The 22,828-nt window shown below is 40.8% G+C and overlaps 1 protein-coding gene across 1 annotated transcript in view; it reads right to left on the bottom strand.

The window, feature by feature from the left end:
* The window catches only part of WDR70 (WD repeat domain 70), a 397,384-nt gene that overhangs the window by 294,820 nt on the left and 79,736 nt on the right, over positions 1-22,828 (bottom strand). The window contains exon 8 of the mRNA XM_032135980.2: positions 9,709-9,862. Coding sequence (XP_031991871.1) covers positions 9,709-9,862 — 154 coding nt within the window. The remainder of the gene's footprint in view (positions 1-9,708; positions 9,863-22,828) is intronic.

Raw genomic sequence — 22,828 nt, 5'->3', positions numbered from 1 at the left:
ACACTTCAAATGTAGCATCAAAGAGAGAATGTTGGAATTCAGCAGAGAGGTGACAGGCACTGAAGAGGAAACCAAGGCACAGAGCCCAGCCAGGACCAGCTGGGAGCCCTAAGGGGCTCCTCAGTGTGGGGAAAAGGTGAGTAAAAGATTCCCAACATCCAGATTCTCCCTGTAGATACCTGCAATCCTAGCCATAGCACAGTCCCTTAACCCTGACAAGCTGAGACTGGTACAAACAAGCTTCTAAAGAGGAAGCTCACAATAGGTTCCACGCACACCTGGAAACCCAAGCACCTGTAGCACGGCACGAATTTGAGGGCCCAGACCCCACCAGTCTGTTTTCTGTTCTGGGGCCAAACAGTACCTGCATCTCCACATCCCTGGAGGCCCAATGACATCCCCTCATACCCACTGGAAGGATTGTAGCACATGACACCAGTAGGGCCCAGCAGAGCAGCAATATCCCCAGCACTCTAGATCACACAGCATCCAGTACACTGAAGAAAAGACAACGCAGAGCTGTGTGGATGCTGCCTCTAGGACAAAGGGAGCCAAAGTGCACACTCCCTAGAGCCCAGACCCACCTGCCTCAGGTCACTGCCACTGAGAGTAACCTTGCCCACCCAACCCCAGCAGCAAAGCCCCAGCACACCTGCACATGCCCTGAGGGCAGGCTCTCCCTGCCTGCTGCTGCAGCCAGGGACCAGAGCCTAAGAATCACCTGCCTGGGGCAGGTACCACAGACAGCAACCCTGCTACCCACAACAGCAGGACTGTCGTACATGTGCCTTGAGGACAGGCTCACCCTAGCCAATGCAGCCAATGCCACAGGGGATAGGGGAAGTGGAGACAAAGCATGTGCTCTCCAGAGACTGAGATGTATCTGCCTGGGATGGCTACCACTGGCATCAATCTCCCTCACCACCACCCCCACCACCATTGTCATTGAGCCTTCCCCTTAGCAGAGCTGTTCATTTCCACATGCCCTGAGGATAGACTCTCCCTGCCTACTACTGCTGCTGCAACCACCACCCAAGGACACTACCCAGGACATGGGGATCACCCTGCCCTGCCCAACACAGCCTGCATCTCTGCACAACATCAGAGGCCTTAAGGACAGGCTCACAAGGCCTGGCACCAGCAACCCCAGTGCTCTCTATCACACTGCCCAGGGGCCTGTGGACTCTCCTGCACCATCAGTCACCTCAGGCACATGCACATAAAGACACCAAACAGCCCCAGAATGCCTGCCGCACCCTAGCACGCCATCTGAAGGCCTAGGAATTGCCCCCGTCCCACCTACCACAGCCTATACCTATTTGGACCATCAGGGGGACCCGATAACAGCCCCAAAATGCCTGACACTGTCACCCCGAGTGCCCTACCACACCACCCTAGACCTGACAATGTCACCCCAACCAAGTGCCCTACCACACCACCCTACCACATAGCCTAGGATTGATGTGCCCCACTGGTCACTCCAAGCAGGAGTGTGTACTACCAGACGGCCTAATAACAGGCCCAGAAAATCTACTGCTGGTGCCTAAGCATGCCATCTGAAGGCCTGGGGGTTCACCCTGCCCAGTCTACCACTGCTTATATCTATCTACACCTCCTAGGGGCTGGAGGACAAGGTTGCTCAGCCTGCCACCACCACCAAACCTGGCACCCAGCTATGTGTACCACCTGGGGGTCTGAAGACCAGGCTGCCCAGTCTGTCACAGCCACCACTAACATCAGTGTGTGCTACCTGGAAGCCCATGTGTTGCCCTGCCACTATACTGCCGTCACCAACACCATGCACAATGCTTGGGGGCCCGAGGACTGGCCCACCCACTCAACTCACCACTGCCACTACTGGCACCTGAAAAAGCCACCTGGAGGCCCAAATATCAGCCTGTCTGAACCTACTAACACCAGTGCCCATGTACTGTGTGCAAGGGCCCAAGAACAGGGACATTCAGCCCACCATTGCCACCACTGAGGCCAGAAGACTGGCCCACCTGGCATTGCTACACCTAATAAATCCTCACCACAGCCTCCACTAACAAATTCACCTAAGCCTCTGAGGAAAACACAGACACCACTGACAGGGTTTAAAGCCAAAGAAGTCATATGGAGACTACACTATTACACACATCCAGAATCAATGCTGAAGTGCCCTACCTAACCAACACCATAGATACATCTACAGGAAAAAGTATTCCTCTATAAAAGCCAATCTAAAAAACTGGAAGAAGTAACTGTTACACAAGTTGCACAAATAATAATGTAAGAACACAAGAAACACAAAAAAGCAAGGAAAAGTGACACCTCCAAGGGAACAAAATAATTCTCCACCAACCGATTCCAGTGAAAAGAAAATATGAAATGTCTGAAAAAAATTAGAAATCGTAGTGTAAAAGAAGCTCAGTGATATACAAGAGAACACAGGTAAACAGTACAAAGAAACTAGAGAAACAATTCGGCATATGAATGAGAATTCACCAAAGATAAATAAATTATAAAAACAAAATCTTAGAATAATTCAATAAATGAAATAAAAATTACAATTGAAAGCTTCAATAAGAGACTAGATCAAGCACAAGAAAGAATTTCAGAACTTGAAGACATGTCTTTCCAAACAGCCCAGTTAAACAAAACCAAAAAAAAAAGTAAAGAACAAAAAAGAATAAAGAAAGCCTACATAATATATGGGGACACCATAAAGCAACCAAATATCTGAATTTTGGGTGTTCCAGGAGGTGAAGAGATCAATGGCATAGAAAACCTATTTAATAAAACAATCGTTGAAAACTTTTCAAGTCTAACAGGAGACTAAGACATACAGATACAAGAAGGTAGGAGATTCCCATATAGATACAACCCAAAAAGGTCTTTTTAGTGGCACATTATAGTCAGATGGTCAAAAGTCAAAGACAAAAAGGAAATTCTAATAACAGCAAAAAAAAAAAAAAAAGTCTAGTCACATATAAGACCACACCCATCAGACTTAACAGTAGATTCCTCAGCACAAACCTTATAGGCCAGAAGAGAATGAAATGATATTGTCAAAGTGCTGAAAGGAAAAAAAAAAAAAAAACATGCCACCCAAGACTAGTACACTCAGCAGTTATAATGAAGGAGAAATAAAGTCTTTCTCAGGCAAACAAAAGCAGGGAATTCATCACCACTAGGCCAGGCCTACAAGAAATGTTTAAAGGAGTCCTATACCTGGAGGCAAAAGAGTAACAACTATGGGCTGGGTGCAGTGGCTCACACCTGTAATCCCAGCACTATGGGAGGCCTAGGCAGGCAGATCACGAGGTCAGGAGTTTGAGACCAGCCTGGCCAACATGGTGAAACCCCCGTCTCTACTAAAAATACAAAAATTAGCCGGGAGTGGTGGTACGCACCTGTAGTCCCAGCTACTCGGGAGGCTGAGGCAGGGGAATCACTTGAACCCGGGAGGAGGAGATTGCAGTGAGCTGAGATTGCACCACTGCACTCCAGCCTGGTGACAGAACTAGACACCCTCTCAAAAAAAAATATATATATATATATATATTTTTATATATTTATATATACAGACACACAGACACAAATATAAAATGATATAAAGAATAGAGATACAAATTTAATAATATAATAATTTAACAATATAATTAGGAGGGCCTGTTTATATATGAAGTATATAATATTTTATCATGATAGATTAGATATATTATTAATAAATTGCTTCCATTAACACCCTATTCATTGAATTTTCCAGTAAACCACAATTACTAATTACTCCTGGAATGAGAAAAGAGGTTAAAAAGATTTTATAACAGTATCCTATACTTTTTATAACAGTATCCTTTACTTTTAAGTAAAATAGTAGTTGAATTACCAAAACCCATCACTCAAGCCAATGACTACAATTAAGATATCAGTAACATTTCCTAGATAAATAAACAGTCAATGAATTGTATCTGCATCTGGGAAATGGAGAAAGTACATATAAGCCATGATTTTGAAGTCAAAAGACAGAGAATATTTGGGAAGGAGGGGTGAGTTATAGTATGTAATTATAACATGTAGCAGTTTTTTGTATGCTGGTAATTAATTTTAATTTCCTACATTTTTATGTAGATTTCTGCTATTCTTGTCCTACTTTCTTAATCATCTTTCTATATGGATGGCTACATAACTCTGAGAATGCCAAAAGAGACAGACACAGAACCAATCGGATTCCTTTCTTCTTGAAGCTTCTGTACAGCAAAAGAAACTATCAACAGAGTGAACAGACAACCTACAGAATGGGAGAAAATTTTTGCAAACAATGCATGTGACAAAGATCTAATGTCCAACACTGATAAGGAACTTAAACAAATTTACAAGAAAAAAAATCTCATTAGAAAGTGGGCAAAGAACATAAACAGACATTTCAAAAGAAGACACACATGCGGCCAACAAGCATATGAAAAAAAGCTCACTATCACTGATCATTAGAGAAATGCAAATCAAAACCACAATGGCATACCATCTCACACCAGTCAGAATGGTTATTATTAAAAAGTCAAGGCCGGGCATGGTGGCTCATGCCTATAATCCCAGCACTTTAGGAGGCCAAGGCAGGCGGATCACATGAGGTCAAGAGTTCGAGACCAGCCTGGACAACCTGGCGAAACCCCGTCTCTACTAAAAAAAAAAAAATTAGCCGAGTGTGGTGGCGGGCGCCTGTAATCCCAGCTACTCAGGATGCTGAGGCAAGAGAATTGCTTGAACCCGGGAGGCAGAGGTTGTAGTGAGCCGAGATCATGCCACTGCACTCTCCAGCTTAGGTGACAGAGCGAGACTCTGTCTCAAAAAAAAAAATTGTATTTGAATTTTGTTTAAATCACTAACACATACTGGGCATTCAATAACAAAAGAAAGGACATGAGATTGTGATCCTTATGAGGATTTGAGAGGCACTTCACTAGGGTTCAACATAGGGCGGTCTGAAACATACTATAATACTTTAATCCAATGGCTCATCTACAGCACCTAAAAAGATTACAGCAAATTCTCATTATTCGGTGTAGTTATGGTCTAGAAAGTTCCATGAACAAATAAAAAGTTAGGTTTCAGCAAGCTACTGGTCACACTTTTGTAAACTTACCAACACCTACTTTTGTTGTATGTGTGCTTATTTAATATATATTGTTGGCCAGGCACAGTGGCTAACGCCTGTAATCCCAGCACTTTGGGAAGCCAAGGCAGGTGGATCATTTGAGGTCTGGAGTTTGAGACCACCCTGGCCAACGTGGTGAAACCCCGTCTCTACTAAAAATTAAAAAAAAAAAAGAAGAAATTAGCCAGGCATGGTGGCGCATGCCTGTAGTCTTAGCTACTCAGGAGGCTACAGCAGGGGAATCGCTTGAACCCAGGAGGCAGAGGTTGCAGTGAGCCAAGACTGCACCGCTGCACTCCAGGCTGACCAACAGAGTGAGACTCTATCTCAAAAAATAATAATAATAATTAATTAAATGAATGAATAAATAATATATATTGTTCATTCATTAACATTGAACTCACAGCCAATGGTACTACAGCACTCACACCTGAATGAAGTTTATTTAATGCATGTATTTTCTCTGTAAGGCACATCACAGACTTCTTGGACTTGTGAATGCTAAGCAGCACTTCAGCACTATGCTTGGGGGTTAATTTAAATGGCAAAACAACCAACAAACAGTACAAAAATAGACCACAAAAAGGATACCTGACTATTGTATGAGAGCTGAAAAAGAAGGCAGAATATCACCCTGTTCGAACTCAAATTCTTTGACACTCTGTGCAAGCACATGACTATGAAAGTGCTATGAGTACTGATTTTGGGGTTACAAAAAATAGTAGGTGAGTTCACAAATACAAAAGCTGAAAACAAGGAGGATCGACTGTATTTTCGTAGACAATCTAATCTCATAGAAGATTTCAATTCAGACAAAAATCATGAGAATTACTGTATTAGAAAAGGGCACTAGATAAGGGGAAAAGAGTAAAAATCAGAATTAAAACAAAGGTTCAAAATTCTGCATCAACCATATCCAGTTACACTTTAATATGCTTGTGGCAGACTACATTATTGTTCCCAACTCATCACCCCTCCCTATATCTACAACCTTTCCCCAAGACAATGCAGTTCCTCCTGCTAGAGATCAGGTATATTTATCTATACTATCAATGTTAGCCATGGACAAGGTATGTGCTTTGGCTGACTAAATGTTAGTGGACATGATAAAGGAATGGCTTAAAATGTACTTCCAGAACTGAAGTTTCCTTGTGATTCTATCACTGTGACAAAAACACATATTCAGGTAGTCCACTGATCCAAGGGGGAACACACACACAGAAAACATACCTAGATTCTATCTGCAGCTTGCAGCCTCACCAAGCCAAGAACAGTCAATTCACAGATATGTTAGCAAAAATAAATGTTTTTCGTACCTTAAGTTTTATATAATTATTAACCTATACTTAACTGATATATAATATACATTAATCTTAAAATAGCATTATCCCATTAAAAATATTTAGATTAAAAACTGAGACCACTTTCTTTCCTTTTTTTTTTTTTAAATTAAGAGACAGGGTGTCTCAATGTTTCCCAAGCTGGAGTTCAGTGGCTAGTGGCTATTCACAAGCACAATCATCACACACTACCTCAAACTCCTGGGATCAAGCAATCCTCCTGCCTCAGCTTTCCAAGTAGCTGGGACTATAAGTGTGTACCACAGCATGTCGGCTCTCTCTCTCCTTCTTGACCTAAAGCCTAGCACAAAATTAGCTAAGTAGAATGTTTCCAAAGATGCCTGCATCAATATCTCCCATCCCACATTTCTGTTTGATTTTCCCATTCACCTATAAAATGGTGGGATCTACCTCCCCTCCTTGCAAATTTGAGCTGGCCCTCTGATCCTGTCTAAGATCTGAAGCCAGATATTAAGGTACTTAATTAATCTCCATGTTTGTCCTCCATGCAACCTAGCAATCAAGCAAGAAGTCAAAACCTACTGATATAGTTTGGATGTGTCCCCACCCAAATCTCACCTTGCATTGTAATAATTCCCACGTGTCAAGGGCGGGGCCAGGTGCAGATAACTGAATCATGGGGATAGTTCCCAGCATACTGTTCTCGTGGTAGTGAATAAGTCTCATGAGATCTGATGGTTTTATAAATGGGAGTTCTCCTGCACATGCTCTCTCCTGCCTGCCGCTATGTGAGACATGCTTTTGCACCTCCTTGCCTTCCACCATGATTGTGAGGCCTCCCCAGCCATGCAGAACTGTGAGTCAATTCAACCTCTTTCCTTTATAAATCACCCAGTCTCAGGCATGTCTTTATTTGCAGTATGAGAACAGACTAATACAATAAGTTGATACCAGTAGAGTCGGGTGCTGCTGTAAAGATACCCAAAAATGTGGAAGCAATTTTGGAACTGGGTAACCGGGAGAGGCTGGAACAGTTTGGAAGGCTCAGAAGAGGAGAGGAAAATGTGGGAAAGTTTAGAACTTCCTAGAGACTTGTTGAATGGCTTTGACCAAAATGTTAATAGTGATATGGACAATAATGTCCAGGTGGAGGTGGTCTCAGATGGAGATGAGGAATTTGTTGGGAAATGGAGTAAAGTCACTCTTACTATGCAAAGACACTGGAGGCACTGTGCCCCTGTATTAGAAAAGGGCATAAGATAGGTGGGAAAGAGTGAAAATAAGAATTTTTTTCTAGAGTTCCCTAGAGATCTGTGGAACTTTGAACTTGAGAGAGATGATTTAAGGTATCCAGCAGAAGAAATTTCTAAGCAGCAAAGCATTCGAGAAGAAGCAGAGCATAAAAGTTCAGAAAATTTGTAGCCTGATGATGCAACAGAAAAGAAAAATCTATTTTCTGAGGAGATTGGGTTGTAGAAATTTGCATAAGTAATGAGGAGCCAAATGTTAATCACCAAGACAATGGGGCAAACGTCTCCAGGGCATGTTAGAGACCCTCACAGCAGACCCTCCCATCACAGGCCTGGAGGCTTAGAAGGAAAAAATGGTTTTGTGGGTCCAGAACACCCTGCTGTGTGCAGCCTAGGAACTTGGTGCCCTGCATCCCAGCTGCTCCCGCCATAGGTAAAAGGGGCCAAGGTACACCTCAGGCCATGGCTTCAGAGGGTGCAAGTCCCAAGCCTTTCAGGTTCCAGGTGGTGTTAACCCTGTGGATGCACAGAAGTCAAGAATTAAGGTTCAGGAACCTCTGCCTAGATTTCAGAAGATGTATGAAAATGCCTGGAAATCCAGGCAGAAGTTTGCTGCAGGGGTGGGGCCCTCATGAAGAACCTCTGGTAGGGCAGTGTCGAAGGGAAATATGGGGTTGGAGCCCCCACACAGAGTCCCCACTGGGGTACTGCCAAGCAGAGCTGTGAGAAAAGGACCACCATCCTCCAGACCCCAGAATGGTAGATCCACTGACAGCCTGCACTGTGTGCCTGGAAAAGCTGCAGACACTCAATGCAGCCAGAAGGGGCGGCTGTACCCTGCAAAGCCACACGGGCAGGGCTGCCCAAGACCCTGGGAACCCACTTCTTGCATCACCTTGATGTGACACATGGAGTCAAAGGAGGTCATTTTGGAGCTTTAAGATTTGCCTGCTGGATTTTGGACTTGCATGGGGCCTGTAGCTCTTTCGCTTTGGCCAATTTCTCCCATTTGAAACGAGTGTATTTACCCAATGCCTGTAACCCTGTGTATCTAGAAAGTAACTAACTTGCTTCTGATTTTACAGGCTCATAGGTGGGAGGGACTTGCCTTGTCTCAGATGAGACTCTGGACTATGGACTTTTGAGTTAATGCTGAAATAAGAGTTTGGGGGACTTTGGGGAAGGCATGATTGGTTTTGAAATGTGAGGACATGAGATTTGGGAGGGGCCGGGGCAGAATTATATGGTTTGGCTGTGTCCCCACCCAAATCTCATCTTGAATTGTAACAATTCCCATGTGTCAAGGGTGGGGCCAGGTGGAGATAATTGAATCATGGAGGCAGTTTCCCCCATGCTGTTCTCATGGTAGTGAATAAGTCTCATGAGATCTGATGGTTTTATAAATGGGAGTTCCCCTGCACATGCTCTCTCCTGCCTGCCACCATGTAAGACAAGACTGTACCTCCTTGCCTTCCACCATGATTGTGAGGCCTCTCCAGCCATGCAGAACTGTGAAACAATTAACCTCTTTCCTTTATAAATTATCCAGTCTCAAATAGGTCATTATCAGCAGCATGAGAACAGACTAATACACCTAAGACTACCACACTGTGAAAAGCCCCAAACTAGACATGTGGCAAGAGAAAAAGACAGAGAGACAGAGAGCCAGCAAGAAGGGAAGGGGTGGGAGAAAAAGACAGAGAGACAGAGAGCCAGCAAGAAGGGAAGGGGTGGGGTAGAAGTAAGGAAGAGAGAGATGCCATGGAGAGATGCATGGAGCAGGACACTGACTGCAAACCATCTGGGCCCATTTTGTATCTTACAGCCATCCTAGTGCTCCAGCTGATACTGTATGAAGCAGAACCACCCAGTCAATCCACACAATTGTGAGAACAAATAAATTGCTATTGTTTTATGACACTAACTTTTGGGGCAAATTATTACATGATCACTCAAATAGTTGTTAATAAATGTATGCTGAATTAATTTAATTCATTAAAACATTCTGTTTAATGCTTACCTTGGTGTTGGCCATGTCCACAATATACTGGTCTCCTTTTATACATTCCATTACTTCAAAACCATCTCTGTCAATCACCTTGGCCTGAGAGCTTCCAGATACAACAAGAATCATGTCTCCTGTGTTACTATACTGTAATGACTTGATCTGATGGCTGTACAAAAAGAAAAGGAAAATTGGCAAGATACTGAGCACAATGTTTATAATTTTATTACATTAAGTATTGCCAGAAAAAAAATGTTACACAAATGGACAAATTGATAATTCCACAAAATCAGGAACATCAACCTCGAATGGGTTCTAAATACCCACTGGCGGCTGGGCAAGGTAGCTCACACCTATAATCCCAACACTTTGGGAGGCCAAGGCAGATGGATCACCTGAGGTCAGGAGTTCAAAATCAGCCTGACCAACATGGTGAAACCCCGTCTCTAATAAACATACAAAAAATTAGCCGGGCATGGTGGCGGGCACCTGTAATCCCAGCTACTTTGGAGGCTGAGGCAGGAGAATTGCTTGAACCTGGGAGGCAGAAGTTGCAGTGAGCCGAGATCACGTCATTGCACTCCAGCCTGGGTAACAAGAGCAAAACTCTGTCACCAACAAAAAAAACAAAAACAAAAACAAAAAACCCAACCAACCAACCACTGGCTATTCTGGTAGCTCTCTCTTCCCACTCTCCACTGCAATCTATTAAAATTCTCTCTAATTACCTTATATCTCCAACCCAACCAACTCTCCCTCTTTCAGCTGTTGAATCTTCTGGCTCTTTCTCAGAAGAAACAAGAACTGCCTCAACTTCCTCTCATTATTGTTATAAACTTATCTTTACCTGAACTTTCTTCCTCCTCTTCTTTCATTACAGTGGTAGAAATGAACCTCTTCCAGCCCATGGCAAATCATACTCATATCCTGGATCTCATCTCTCCCAGTCTCCTCAGGAACTTCTACTGATTATCTTCTCTGTCTCATCCCCTTCACAGCTAAGCTGTTTGAACAAGTTTTCAAGCCTCCTCATCTCCTCCTTTAGTTCTCTAGCACTACAATACCTTTCCACCCTCACCACTCCACTAAAACTGATCTTGATCTTGCCATTGTGGCTGTAGTGAATACAGTGGTGTGCTACTCAGAACTCCCCCTTCAGAAGTGAAAGAAGTGCTCATTCTCCCAGCTTCTGGGATTTTGCCTACTGATGGCTAATAACTGAACCCTCAGGAATTTCCCTGAGTTGCAACTCCCTCACCAAAGGTTATACTATTATACTACCCCAAAACAGCCCACATTCAATGACTGGTCAATATGCAGTAAAATAGTCCATTCCTGAAATATCTCAAAGGGGTTATTCTAGCTTCAGATCTCCCTGTGGAACAGTTGTTGCTACTATGGCAACTACATGGCAATTCAATTTCCCTATCTTCCCAATGCTGTTTCCCTTGTCCCCTCTCTCACAGGGACTGACCCCAGAAACACTCCGCTATATAAACTTCTGACATGCAAATACAGACATTTCAAAGTGTGTTTTTGGGAAACCTGACCTGGGAGAGTTGATACCAAAAGTGGTCCTATGAAGTTTTGACTCCAAATGAGAATCTGATGCTGTATCAACCACTAACTGGCTAGCAATGAGAAACCCATTACTGGTGGCACACAGTCCCTAACATGCCACAGTAGGGCAACCACAACTACTGAAACTTTTGTTGGTGAAAGAGAAGCCATGGCAGGTGCAATATTTCAGGCATTTGTGAAGTACAGAGAAGTAATTAAAAGGACTAGGAATTGGATAGCTGTTGCTAGGAGCAGTCGATGCAATGGAAAAAAACAATGAAAGGCTGAGAGTGATAAATCACCAATTAAAGACTATAGTGTGAAAGCCAGATAGTCTCTTTGGCAACATATAAAGACTGGGTTATTGGTCTCGCTCAGATAAGTGGTATGCAGTCATTGATCTCATGAAGCATGTTTTTCTGCCCCTATTAAGGAGGACTAAAAGCAGCTGACAGTCACATCCAACTAACAACAGCATACACTTACATACCTGAATCAAGACTATTATTAATTTTCCAGCCTTTAGAGTCCCAAGGGATATGGGCAATCCAAAGAAATTCATGTTGATCCATGGTCTAAATATCACATTAACTCAATCAGGTGAGCAAGAAGTAGCACATACACTGATAAGATACAACCATTCCAGAAAATAAGAGATAAACCCTATAAAAGAACAGAAGATTGAGACAAGGAGATGAGGAGATCTCCTTGTCTCATGTAGACAGACACATGAAAGGGGACAATTATGAAGCTTTTTGTGTCACAAGTTAATCCCAGAAAGCATCAACCTCAAAAGAGGCAATGAACAACCATGCAAAGTGACTTGGCCAGTTTGGCTGTGACTGTTAACACAATAGGCTTGTAAATGAAATAGTCATGGTGGCATGAATAGAAGTTGTAGATGAGCCCAACAGCAACTCTTAACTTGACCTAACTGCTGTTGCTGCTGAAGATCCAACCTGCCAACTATGGTGAGCCCTTCCTTCCAAAATCAATACTAAGCTAATAAATAAGTAAAATATATGAAAAAAATGGTAATAAGTATGTGGGGGAAATAAAGCTAGGAAGGTAAGAGGACAGGGATAAGGGAGGTCAAGAAATAAGTGAGTAGCTAGAATTACAGAATCACTTAAAGTAAAGGCAAAATAAAGATGTTTTCAGAAAAACTAACAGAATTTGTCAACAGTCAACTTGCTTTAAAAGAGATACTACACAGAATTCCCCAGGTAGAAAGAAAATGATCCCTAATAAAAGCACAGAGTATGGCATGAAGAATAACAGAAAGGGAGAATATACAAGTAAATGAATGAATAAGTTATGAATACTGACTGCATAAAATAACAATACCACCTGAATGCTTTAAAATGCATACACCAATATGTAAAAGTACAGAGGACCCTTGAACAACAAAGGTTTGAACTGCACAGGTCCACTTTTACACTGATTTTTCTCAACCACATGCAGATCAAAAATACAGTATTCTGCCAGGGACAGTGGCTCTTACTCATAATCCCAGCTATGCAATGAGCTATGATGGCGTCACTACACTCCAGCCTATGTGACAGAGCAAGACCCAATCTCTTAAAAAAAGAAAAGGCCAGGCACAGTGGCTCACGCCACAGTTTGGGAGGCCAAGGCAGGTGGATCACGAGGTCGAGATCGAGACCATCCTGGCTAACATGGTGAAACCCCATCTCTACTAAAAATACAAAAAATTAGCCAGGTGTGGTGACATGCACCTGTAGTCCCAGCTACTTGGGAGGCTGAGGCAGGAGAACCACTTGATCCCAGGAGGCAGAAGTTGCAGTGAGTCAAGATTGCTCCACTGTACTCCAGCCTGGGTGACAGAGCAAGACTCCGTCTCAGAAAAAAAAAAAAAAAAAAGAAGAAGAAGAAAAAAGAAACAATAAAACATTGTAGATGGTATTCACAATAGTATTCACAGGATGCAAAACTTGCATATACAAAAGGCTGGCTTTTCCCATAGGTGGATTTCTCAGGACCAACTGCAGGACTTGAGTATGCACAAATTTGAATATAGACAGGGATCCTTGCCTATATCAAGCGGACAACTATATGTGAAAACAGCTGCAAAATGGCAGGAGGGAGTAAATGTAGTTACGTGTAGTTAATGATCCAAAGTCTTTGTATTGACTGGGAAGTAGTAAAAGTACTAATTTATAATAGACTTTGTTAAGTTGTAATCTTTAACGACTAAAAGAATAGTAAAAGACAATAAACTAACAAGCTAACAGAGAAGAGAAAACATAATATTAAAAATTATTGCAAATCGGGCATGGTGGCGCACGCTATAATCCCAGCACTTTGGGAGGCTGAGGTGGGCGGATCACCTGAGGTCGGGAGTTTGAGACCAGCCTGACAAACATGGAGAAACCCCACCTCTACTAAAAATGCAAAAAAAAATAGCTGGGCATGGTGGCACACGCCTGTAATCCCAGCTACTCAGGAGGCTGAGGCAGGAGAATTGCTTGAACCCGGGAGGCAGAGGTGGCAGTGAGCTGAGTTCACACCATTGCACTCCAGCCTGGGCAACAAGAGCAAAACGCCATCTTCAAAAAGAAAAAAAAAAAATGTAATGCAAAAGACAAGACAGTAAAGAGGAAATAAAACAGATTGGACAAATAAAAACAGTGAATAAGATGGATGGTTTACATCCAAATTTACAAGTAATTAAATATAACTAACTTAAAGGTTATAATTAAAAGACAAAGTTTGACAGGATGGATAGAAAACTTCTGCATAAAAAAGACTATTTATTTATATGGAGAGTGTGAATTAAAAGAATGTAAAAACATATTTCACAAAGACTAAAATAAAGCTGGTATATCTTACGAATATCAGGCAGAGTGGCCTTGAAAATCAAGGAATGAGGGCCAGGCTTGGTGGCTCACGCCCATAATTCCAGCACTTTGGGAGGCCAAGGCAGCTGGATCACCTGAGGTAGGGAGTTCGAGACCAGCCTGACCAACATGGAGAAACCCCATCTCTACTAAAAATACAAAAAAAATTAGCCGGGCATGCCTGTAATCCCAGCTACTTGGGAGGCTGAGGCAGGAGAATCGCTTGAACCTGGGAGGCGGAGGTTGCAGTGAGCCAGATTGTGCCACTGCACTCCAGCCTGGGCAACAAGAGCGAAATGCCATCTTAAAAAAAAAAAAAAAAAAAAAAATCAAGGAACAAGGATGGGTACCGTGGCTCACACCTGTAATCCCAGCATTTTGGGAGGCCAAGGCAGATGGATCACTTGAGGCCAGGAGTTCAAGACCAGCCTGGCCAATATAGCGAAACCCCATCTCTACTAAAAATACAAAAAATTAGCCAGGCATGGTAGCACATGCTTGTAATCCCAGCTACTTGGGAGGCTCAGGCATGAGAATCACTGGAATCTGGGAGGTGCAGATTGCAGTGAGCTGAGATCATGCCACTGCACTCCAGCCTGGGCAACAGAGCAAGACTCTGTCGCAAAAACTAAAAATAAAATCAAATCAAAGAACATTACTGGAGATAAAAAGGACATTTCACCATTATCCTCAGCAAACTAATGCAGAAACAGAAAACCAAATGCTGCATGTTCTCACTTATAAGTGGGAGCTGAATGATTGAATGATGGGAACACATGGACACATGTGGGGGAACAACACGCCTAGGGGAACAACACACATTGGGGCCTGGGTGGCAGGGGGAGAGCGTCGGGAAGAATAGTTAATGGATGCAGAGCTTAATACCTAGGTGATGGGATAATCAGTGCAGCAAACCACTATGGCACACGTTTACCTATGTAACAAACCTGCACATCCTGCACAGGTAGCCCCGGAACTTAAAATAAAAGTTGAAGATTAAAAAAAAATTAATAATAACAAATGTGGAAATCTACCAGGCAGATACAATAATTCTAAGTGTGCTCATGCCTAGTGACATTCCTCCAAATACATAAAGCAAAAAATTACAAAATTAAAAGGAGAAACAGGCAAATCTACAATCACACTGGGAGATTTCAACATCTCTTTTCCAGTAACTGATACTACCAGCCAATTTTTGAAGATCAATAAGGATAGAGAAGATTAGAACAACACAATTAATAAACTTAACTAATTTACCTATGTTGGATCCACAACAAAAAATGCAGTCAAGTATACAAATAATGTTTAAAAAATTGACATAATGCAAATCTGTAAATCAAGTCTCAATAAATGTCAAAAACCTAAAATCATATAGCGTATGTTCTCTAATCCTAGTGGAACTATTACAAATACATTCTGAAAAATAATCTGAAAACCACTGAATGTTTGCAAATAAAGCAAGATACCTATAAGTAATCCTTAGATCAAAGAAAAAAACACAATAGAAATTAGAAAATGTTAACTGAATGATAATGAAAATACAATGAATTAGAACTTGTGACATGTAGCTAAAGTGGAAAATTTAGTATTTAGTAGAAAATTTACGGAGTTAAATGCATATATTACAAAAAAAGTTTTAATCAATGATCTAAACATGTGTTTCCAAAAGCTAGAAACAGCAAACTATATCTATCTCTCATGAACACAGATACAAAATGTTCCAAACAAAATATCAGCAAATGGAAGTATATATATAAAAGGAAAAGATATCACAATCATGTAAAATGTATTCCAGGAAGGCAAGATAGGTTTAATATTCAAGTCAATTCATATGACTTTCTAAAAATCCAGCATAAAGGAAGAAAAGTAATTCAGGTATCTGATAAAACATATCAAAAGACAACATTAAGAATGTAAGGCCAGGCGCGGTGGCTCAAGCCTGTAATCCCAGCACGTTGGGAGGCCTAGGCAGGCAGATCACCTGAGGTCAGGAGCTCGAGATCAGCCTGGCTAACAAGGTGAAACCCTGTTTCTACTAAAAATACAAAAAATTAGCTGGGCGTGATGGCACACACCTGTAATCCCAGCTACTTGGGAGGCTGAGGCAGGAGAATCGCTTGAACCCAGGAGGCGGAGGGTACAGTGAGCCGAGATCGTGCCATTGCACTCCAGCTTAGGCAACAAGAGTAGGAGAAAATATTTGTAATGCAAAGGATTATTGCTGTGTGTGTATGTGTATCTCCTAAAATACATTGATTAAAAAAAAAGGAATAAAAAGACCAACAACCCACTAAAAGTATAAAAAGATAGATACTTCACAAAATATATTCAAGCACTCTATAAAAACATTAAAAGGTGCTTCACATCATTAATCATTTGTGAAATGCAAAAACAAAAAAACACAAGGTATCATTTTATACCCACCCACTAAAATGGTTAAATCAAAGATACTGACAATATCAAATATGGTCAAGAATGTTGAGCAATTAGAATTCTCATACACAACTGGTAAAGTGTAAGATAAAAAAATATGTTGGAGAACTGTTTGGCAGTTTCATATAAAGGTAAACATGTACCTATCCTACGACTCAGCACTTCTATTCTCAGGTATGTTCATAGCACACAAAAAGGCTCATACAAAAACGTTCAAAGCAGCTTTATTCATTACATCCAAAAGCTGAAAACAGTAATCTAAATTGTACACTTGGACAAGCACAGTGGCTCATGCCTGTAATCCCAGCACTGTGGGAGGCTGAGGTGGGCAGATCACTTGAGGCCAGGAGTTTGAGATCAAACGGGCCAAAATGGCAAAACCCCATTTCTACTAAAAGTACAAAAAAATTAACCAGGCATGGAGGCGGGTGTCTGTTAATCCCAGCTACTACGGAGGCTGAGGCAAGAGAATTTCTTGAACCTGGGAGGCAGAGGTTGCAGTGAGCCAAGATCGTGCCACTGCACTCCAGCCTGGGCAACAGAGCGAGACTCTGTCTCAATTAATCAATCAATTGTACACTTTACACGTTGTATATATAATTTGTACATTTGGTATATTCATGCAATTAAATACATGGATAAATGTCATAAACATTTTATTGAGTAAAACAAAAAAGATACATACTATATATTATATAATCCTAATTACATGAAGTCAAAAAATAGGAAAACATTATGGCAATAAAAATTTAAAAGTACTTGCCTCTATGGGAAGGAGGGACATAGAATGAAAAAGAATCAAGAGAACTTTCTGAGGAGATGGGTTTATTTGTTTTCAGTGATACTTACGCAAATGTACGCAAACATCAAAGCATTCAAGTCAAGGCTTTAAGAATGGCAAAATCTTGCATACAAATTGTACTTCAACAAAATTTGTATTTAAACTTGGGCTATTCATTAATAATCTGATAAAACCTCCTGGCAAATTAGGAAGTAAAGGGAACATTCTTAATTTGATAAAGAGTGTCATTAAAAAAAAAAAAACAACAAATATCTTCCTTAATGTTGACATGTTAAAAACCTTCCCTCTGACATTAGGAGCAAGATAAGAAAGCCTATTTTCAACACTTCTATTCAACATATAATAGAGGTCCTTGACCATGCAATATGACAGACCACTTGATTTATGACAAAAGTGATGAAAGAAGTCTTTTCAATGAATGATGCGGAGTCAATTTGACATTGTAAATAATAAATCTGTCCTTACTTTACAACACACATAAAAATCAATTCCAGGTACAGTGTAGGCATTAATTATTGACTTTTAAAAGTAATATATCTAAACTTCTGGAAGATAAAATTGACGACACGGGGTTAAAGAAAAATTTTCTTAAACAGAAAATAAAAAAATTCTAATCATAAAAAAAAATGCAAATGTTACCTTCATCAAAATTAGGAACTTCTATTCATCAAAAGACATCACAAACAGTGAAAAAAACAAGCCAAAAATTGCGAGTGAATATGTGCCTCCTATTTAACCAATGAAAGTCCCCAGATCCATTATATTTTTAAAATCTATTAAATGGTATTTTAAAAAAAAGGCAACCACCAGAAAAATGGCCAAAAGATTTAACCATTTGAGAAAGGATATCCAAATATCCAACGATGTTATGAGAAGTTGTCTAATCTCATCATGCATCACAAAAATTCAAAATAAAGCTACAATGAAATACTACTATATATCCACCAAAATGACTAAAATTTAAAAGGTTGACAACACAAAGTGCTGGCAAAGACATAAGGTAACTTTTGCGGACTATGGGTAGGAGGGTAGATTGGTACAATGATTTTCAAAATCTATTAGAAATACCTGCTAATGGGCTGGTGCAGTGGCTCACACCTGTAATCCCAGCACTTTGGGAGGCCGAGGCGGGCGAATCACTTGAGTTCATGAGTTTGAGACCAGCCTGGCCAACATGGCAAAACCTAAAAATACAAAAATTAGCCATGCGTGGTGGCTCATGCCTATAGTCCCAGCTACTCAGAAGGCTAAGGCAAAAGAATTGAACCCAGGAGACAGAGGTTGAAGTGAGCTGAGATTGTGCCACTGTACTCCAGCCTGGGCAACAGAGTGAGACTCGGTCTCAAAAAAAAAAAAAAAAAAAGTACTTGCTAATGCAGTATGTATGCATAATCAATGACCTAGCAATTCCACTACCAAGTATATACCCAACAGAAAAGCAAATGTATGTTCTAAATGACATCTACAAGAATGTTCACAGAAAAACTACTCATAATAGCCCCAAACTGGAAATAAGTCAAATGTCCATAGGCAGAAAATAGCTAAGTAGATGTATATTCATACAGTAGCACACTGTACAGCAACTGAAATGTAAAAATTTCTGCTATAAACAATATGGATATATTTTACAAATATAATCAAGTGAAAGAAGCCAGACAAAAAAGAATATATGCTGTATTTAGCCATTTAAGTAATATTCAAATATAGGCAAAAGTAATCTATGGTGCAAGTAGTCAGGATGAGAAGGTTGTGGGTAACATCTGGTAAACAAGTTTCTGGTGCTGGCAACACTCTACTTCTTCTATCTGGGTAGCAATTACAGGGATGTATTCATTTTATGATTAGTCCTCAAGCTACAGCCTTAGTAGTATTGTAATTTTCTAAATATTATATTTTAATTTAAACATTATAAAAATTAGAGACATCTGAAGCAATTTTATATTAAGGCCCTTAATTCACCAGTAAAGACATCAAATGGGTACACTACCATGCTTTACAGTGTAATTTAATCCTGGAAGGCTAGAAAATTCTCAGAAAAAACTAGTAAGTATATGTAAAATGTTTTGTGGTTTAAATTGTTTGAGGGGTTTGGGTTTATTTTTGTGGGTTTTTTTTTTTTTTTTTTTTGCTTACATGGGCATCCTTCAGTTTTTAATAATGCGAAAAATTCTATTTACCCATTGCCAATGTGTATAAATTAATCTGAGGCAATTTTATACAATAAAAGGTGAACTTTTATGCATGAAACAATAATTTAACAAAAAATGTACAGGAAGAAGAATGTTCATTACAAATATAGGAAACATAAATATTACCAAATATTGGCAAGCACCAAAATGTTTAGAAATATAAGTCTGTTAGTTATAGCTCTCTCAAGCAAAAAAATAACAGAGAAAAACTTAGTTTACCTTAGGGGCTATTTATTTACTTAGAGATTTGTTAAAAGGTTAAATGGGGTCACACAGAATACTAAGAAGAGCTGTTCACCCAGGCCTCACTAAGAACTCTTCTTCATTCAGTAGCTATATAGTAATATGACAACTGCTCCTACCACCCAAAGAGGAACTACAGCAACTACTCTTTAGCATCTGTTGCTCCCAACTCTGCTTTGCAATTATATGACTCAAGCATTCTGACTCCATTAACTATTACTTCTGTTACTCCCAATTAAATTCCCTCTAACCCTCCCACTCTGCCTATTTAAGCTTTCTGCTGCCTCATGACTTCAGTTCCATCAGAGTTATGCATTCTGTTTCCTCTGTATGTTTTTGCTCTGCTTCCATTGCTAATTCCCTAGTAAAGTGTTGTATATTCAAAGTCCCAAAGAAACAGAATATCCAAGACATCACCAATCATCCAAAACACAGTGTAGGAGGCCACAGTTAAGTGAAGCAAGACCATTAGCTCTTTTTATAGGCTCGAGAACAACAGGATGCTTTGGTCCTGTATCAGCAGGATGCTTTTCGGGTAGATCCTACTGCCACCCTAGCTATGGGCACATGTCAGAGTCCCATGTAATAAAGGAGACAAAAGGAAACCATCACGAGTATAAACCAAGAAAAGTGCTCCATGTTTTCTAAGAATGGAGCTGTATAACTCACTTTGCCCCATTTGTCACTTCTCCATGGTACTTACCACCACCTATTATATATATTTTGTTTATAGTCAGTCTTCCCTCTTTAGAATGAAAGTTCCGTGAGGATAGGACTATACAGTTAGCCCTCAGTATCCATGGGGGACTAGTTCCAGGATCTCCTGAGGATAACAAAGGATACTCAAGTCCCTGATATAAAATGACATAGTATTTGCACATCACCTTTGCACATCCTCCCCTATACTTCATATCAACTCCAGATCACTCATAATATCCAATGTAAATGTCATGCAAATAGTTATTGTACTATATTGTGTAAGGAATAAGGACAAGAAAAAAGTCTGCACATGTTCAGTACAGACGCGATTTTTTTTCCAATATTTCCAATCCTTGGTTGGTTTAATAAACAGATGTAGAACCCAGGAATAAGTTCTGGTGTCCTGCTGCATAGTAGGATGAGTATAGTTAAAAATGATGTATTATATATTTGAAAATAGCCAGAAGAGTAGATTTTGAATTTTCTCCCTACAAAAAAAATTATGCAAATTACCCTGATTTGATCATTATACATTGAGTATAGGTATTGAAACATCACACTGTACCCCATATATATGTACAATTATTATGTGTCAATAAAAATTTAATGTCAATATGTGAAATAAAATGAAAAAAATAAATAAAATTTTTTAAAGCAGTAATTATCTCCATGTGGTAGGAATATATATAATCTGAAATAAAAAATATATTTGTAATTGTTAGGACAAAATAGATGATAGATTACTTTAAGTTTGGAAATTATAAATTATAAAATTCTCACAGAACCTGAAAAATTATTTGTATTGTTAAATATTTAAAAATCTGTCCTTGGAGAGAAAGACACCTATCAGATTTACATCAACAAGTGCAATATATGAGCCTATTACCATCTGCTACAGACTGCATGTTTGTGTTCCCTCAAAATTCATATGAAAGGCCAGGCGCGGCAGCTCATGCCTGTAATCCCAGCACTTTGGGAGGCCGAGGCAGGTGGATCACGAGGTCAGGAGATTGAGACCATCCTGGCTAACATGGTAAAACCCCATCTCTACTAAAAATACAAAAAATTAGCTGGGCGCGGTGGCAGGCGCCTTAGTCCCAGCTACTGAGGAGGCTGAGGCAGGAGAATGGCGTGAACCGAGATTGTGCCACTGCACTCCAGCCTGGGTGACAGAGCGAGACTCCGTCTCAAAAAAAAAAAAAAATTCATATGATAAAGCCCTAACCCCCAAAGTGAGGCTATTGGGAGGCGTGGCCTCTAGGAGAGAATTAGGTTTAGATGAGGTCATGAGAATAGAGCCCCTATGGTGGCATTACTTCCTTTATAAGAAGAGACACTAGAGCTGCTTTTCTCCCTATCATGTGGGATACTGAGAGAAGACTGCCATTTCCAATCTAGGAAGCAGGCCCTCTTTAAGAAACATAATTTGCCAACACTTTGTTCATGCACTTCCAGCCTCCAGAACTGTGAGAAATATCTCATTTTTTGTTTTTTGTTTTTTTTTTTTTGAGACGGAGTCTCACTCTGTCGTCCAGGCTGGAGTACAGTGGTGCGATCATGGCTCACTGCAATCTCCGCCTCCCAGGTTCAAACAATTCTCCCACCTCAGCCTCCCAAGTAGCTACAGGTGTGCACCACCATGCCCAGCTAATTTTTGTAGAGACAAGGTTTTGCCATGCTGCCCAGGCTGGTCTCAAACTCCTGAGCTCAAGTGATCCACCTGCCTTGGCCTCCCAAAGTGTTAGGAATACAGGCATAAGCCACCACGCCTGGTCAAAATATCTACTGTTTAAGCTATCCAATTTATGGTATTCTGTTTTAGCAGCTGAAGCAGACTAAGATACCATCCCATAAGCTACAGATCAGCACTATCCAATAGAACTTTATATGACGAGGAAATGTTTTATATCTGTGCTATCCATTATGTTAGCCACTAGCCACATGTATCCATCAAGTATTTGAAATATGGCTAGTGCAACTAAAGAACTTAATTTTTAATTTTTTTTTTTTTGAGATGGAGTCTCGCTCTGTCGCCCAGGCTAGAGTGCAGTGGCGCCATCTCGGCTCACTGCAAGCTCTGCCTCCCAGGTTCACGCCATTCTCCTGCCTCAGCCTCCTGAGTAGCTGGGACTACAGGTGCCCGCCACCACGCCCGCCTACATTTTTGTATTTTTAATAGAGATGGGGTTTCACCGTCTTAATCAGGATGGTCTCGATCTCCTGACCTCGTGATCTGCCCGCCTTGGCCTCCCAAAGTGCTGGGATTACAGGTGTGAGCCACCGCGCCCAGCCAATTGTTATTTTATCTTATTTAAATAACCACATGTGGCTAGTGGCTAATGTATTGA

This window comes from Hylobates moloch, unplaced genomic scaffold (assembly GCF_009828535.3).
Source record: "Hylobates moloch isolate HMO894 unplaced genomic scaffold, HMol_V3 SCAFFOLD_17, whole genome shotgun sequence".
NCBI classification, from domain to species: domain Eukaryota; kingdom Metazoa; phylum Chordata; class Mammalia; order Primates; family Hylobatidae; genus Hylobates; species Hylobates moloch.
Note: the sequence above shows the minus strand (reverse complement) of the source record. Positions and strands in the feature narration are given on the sequence as shown.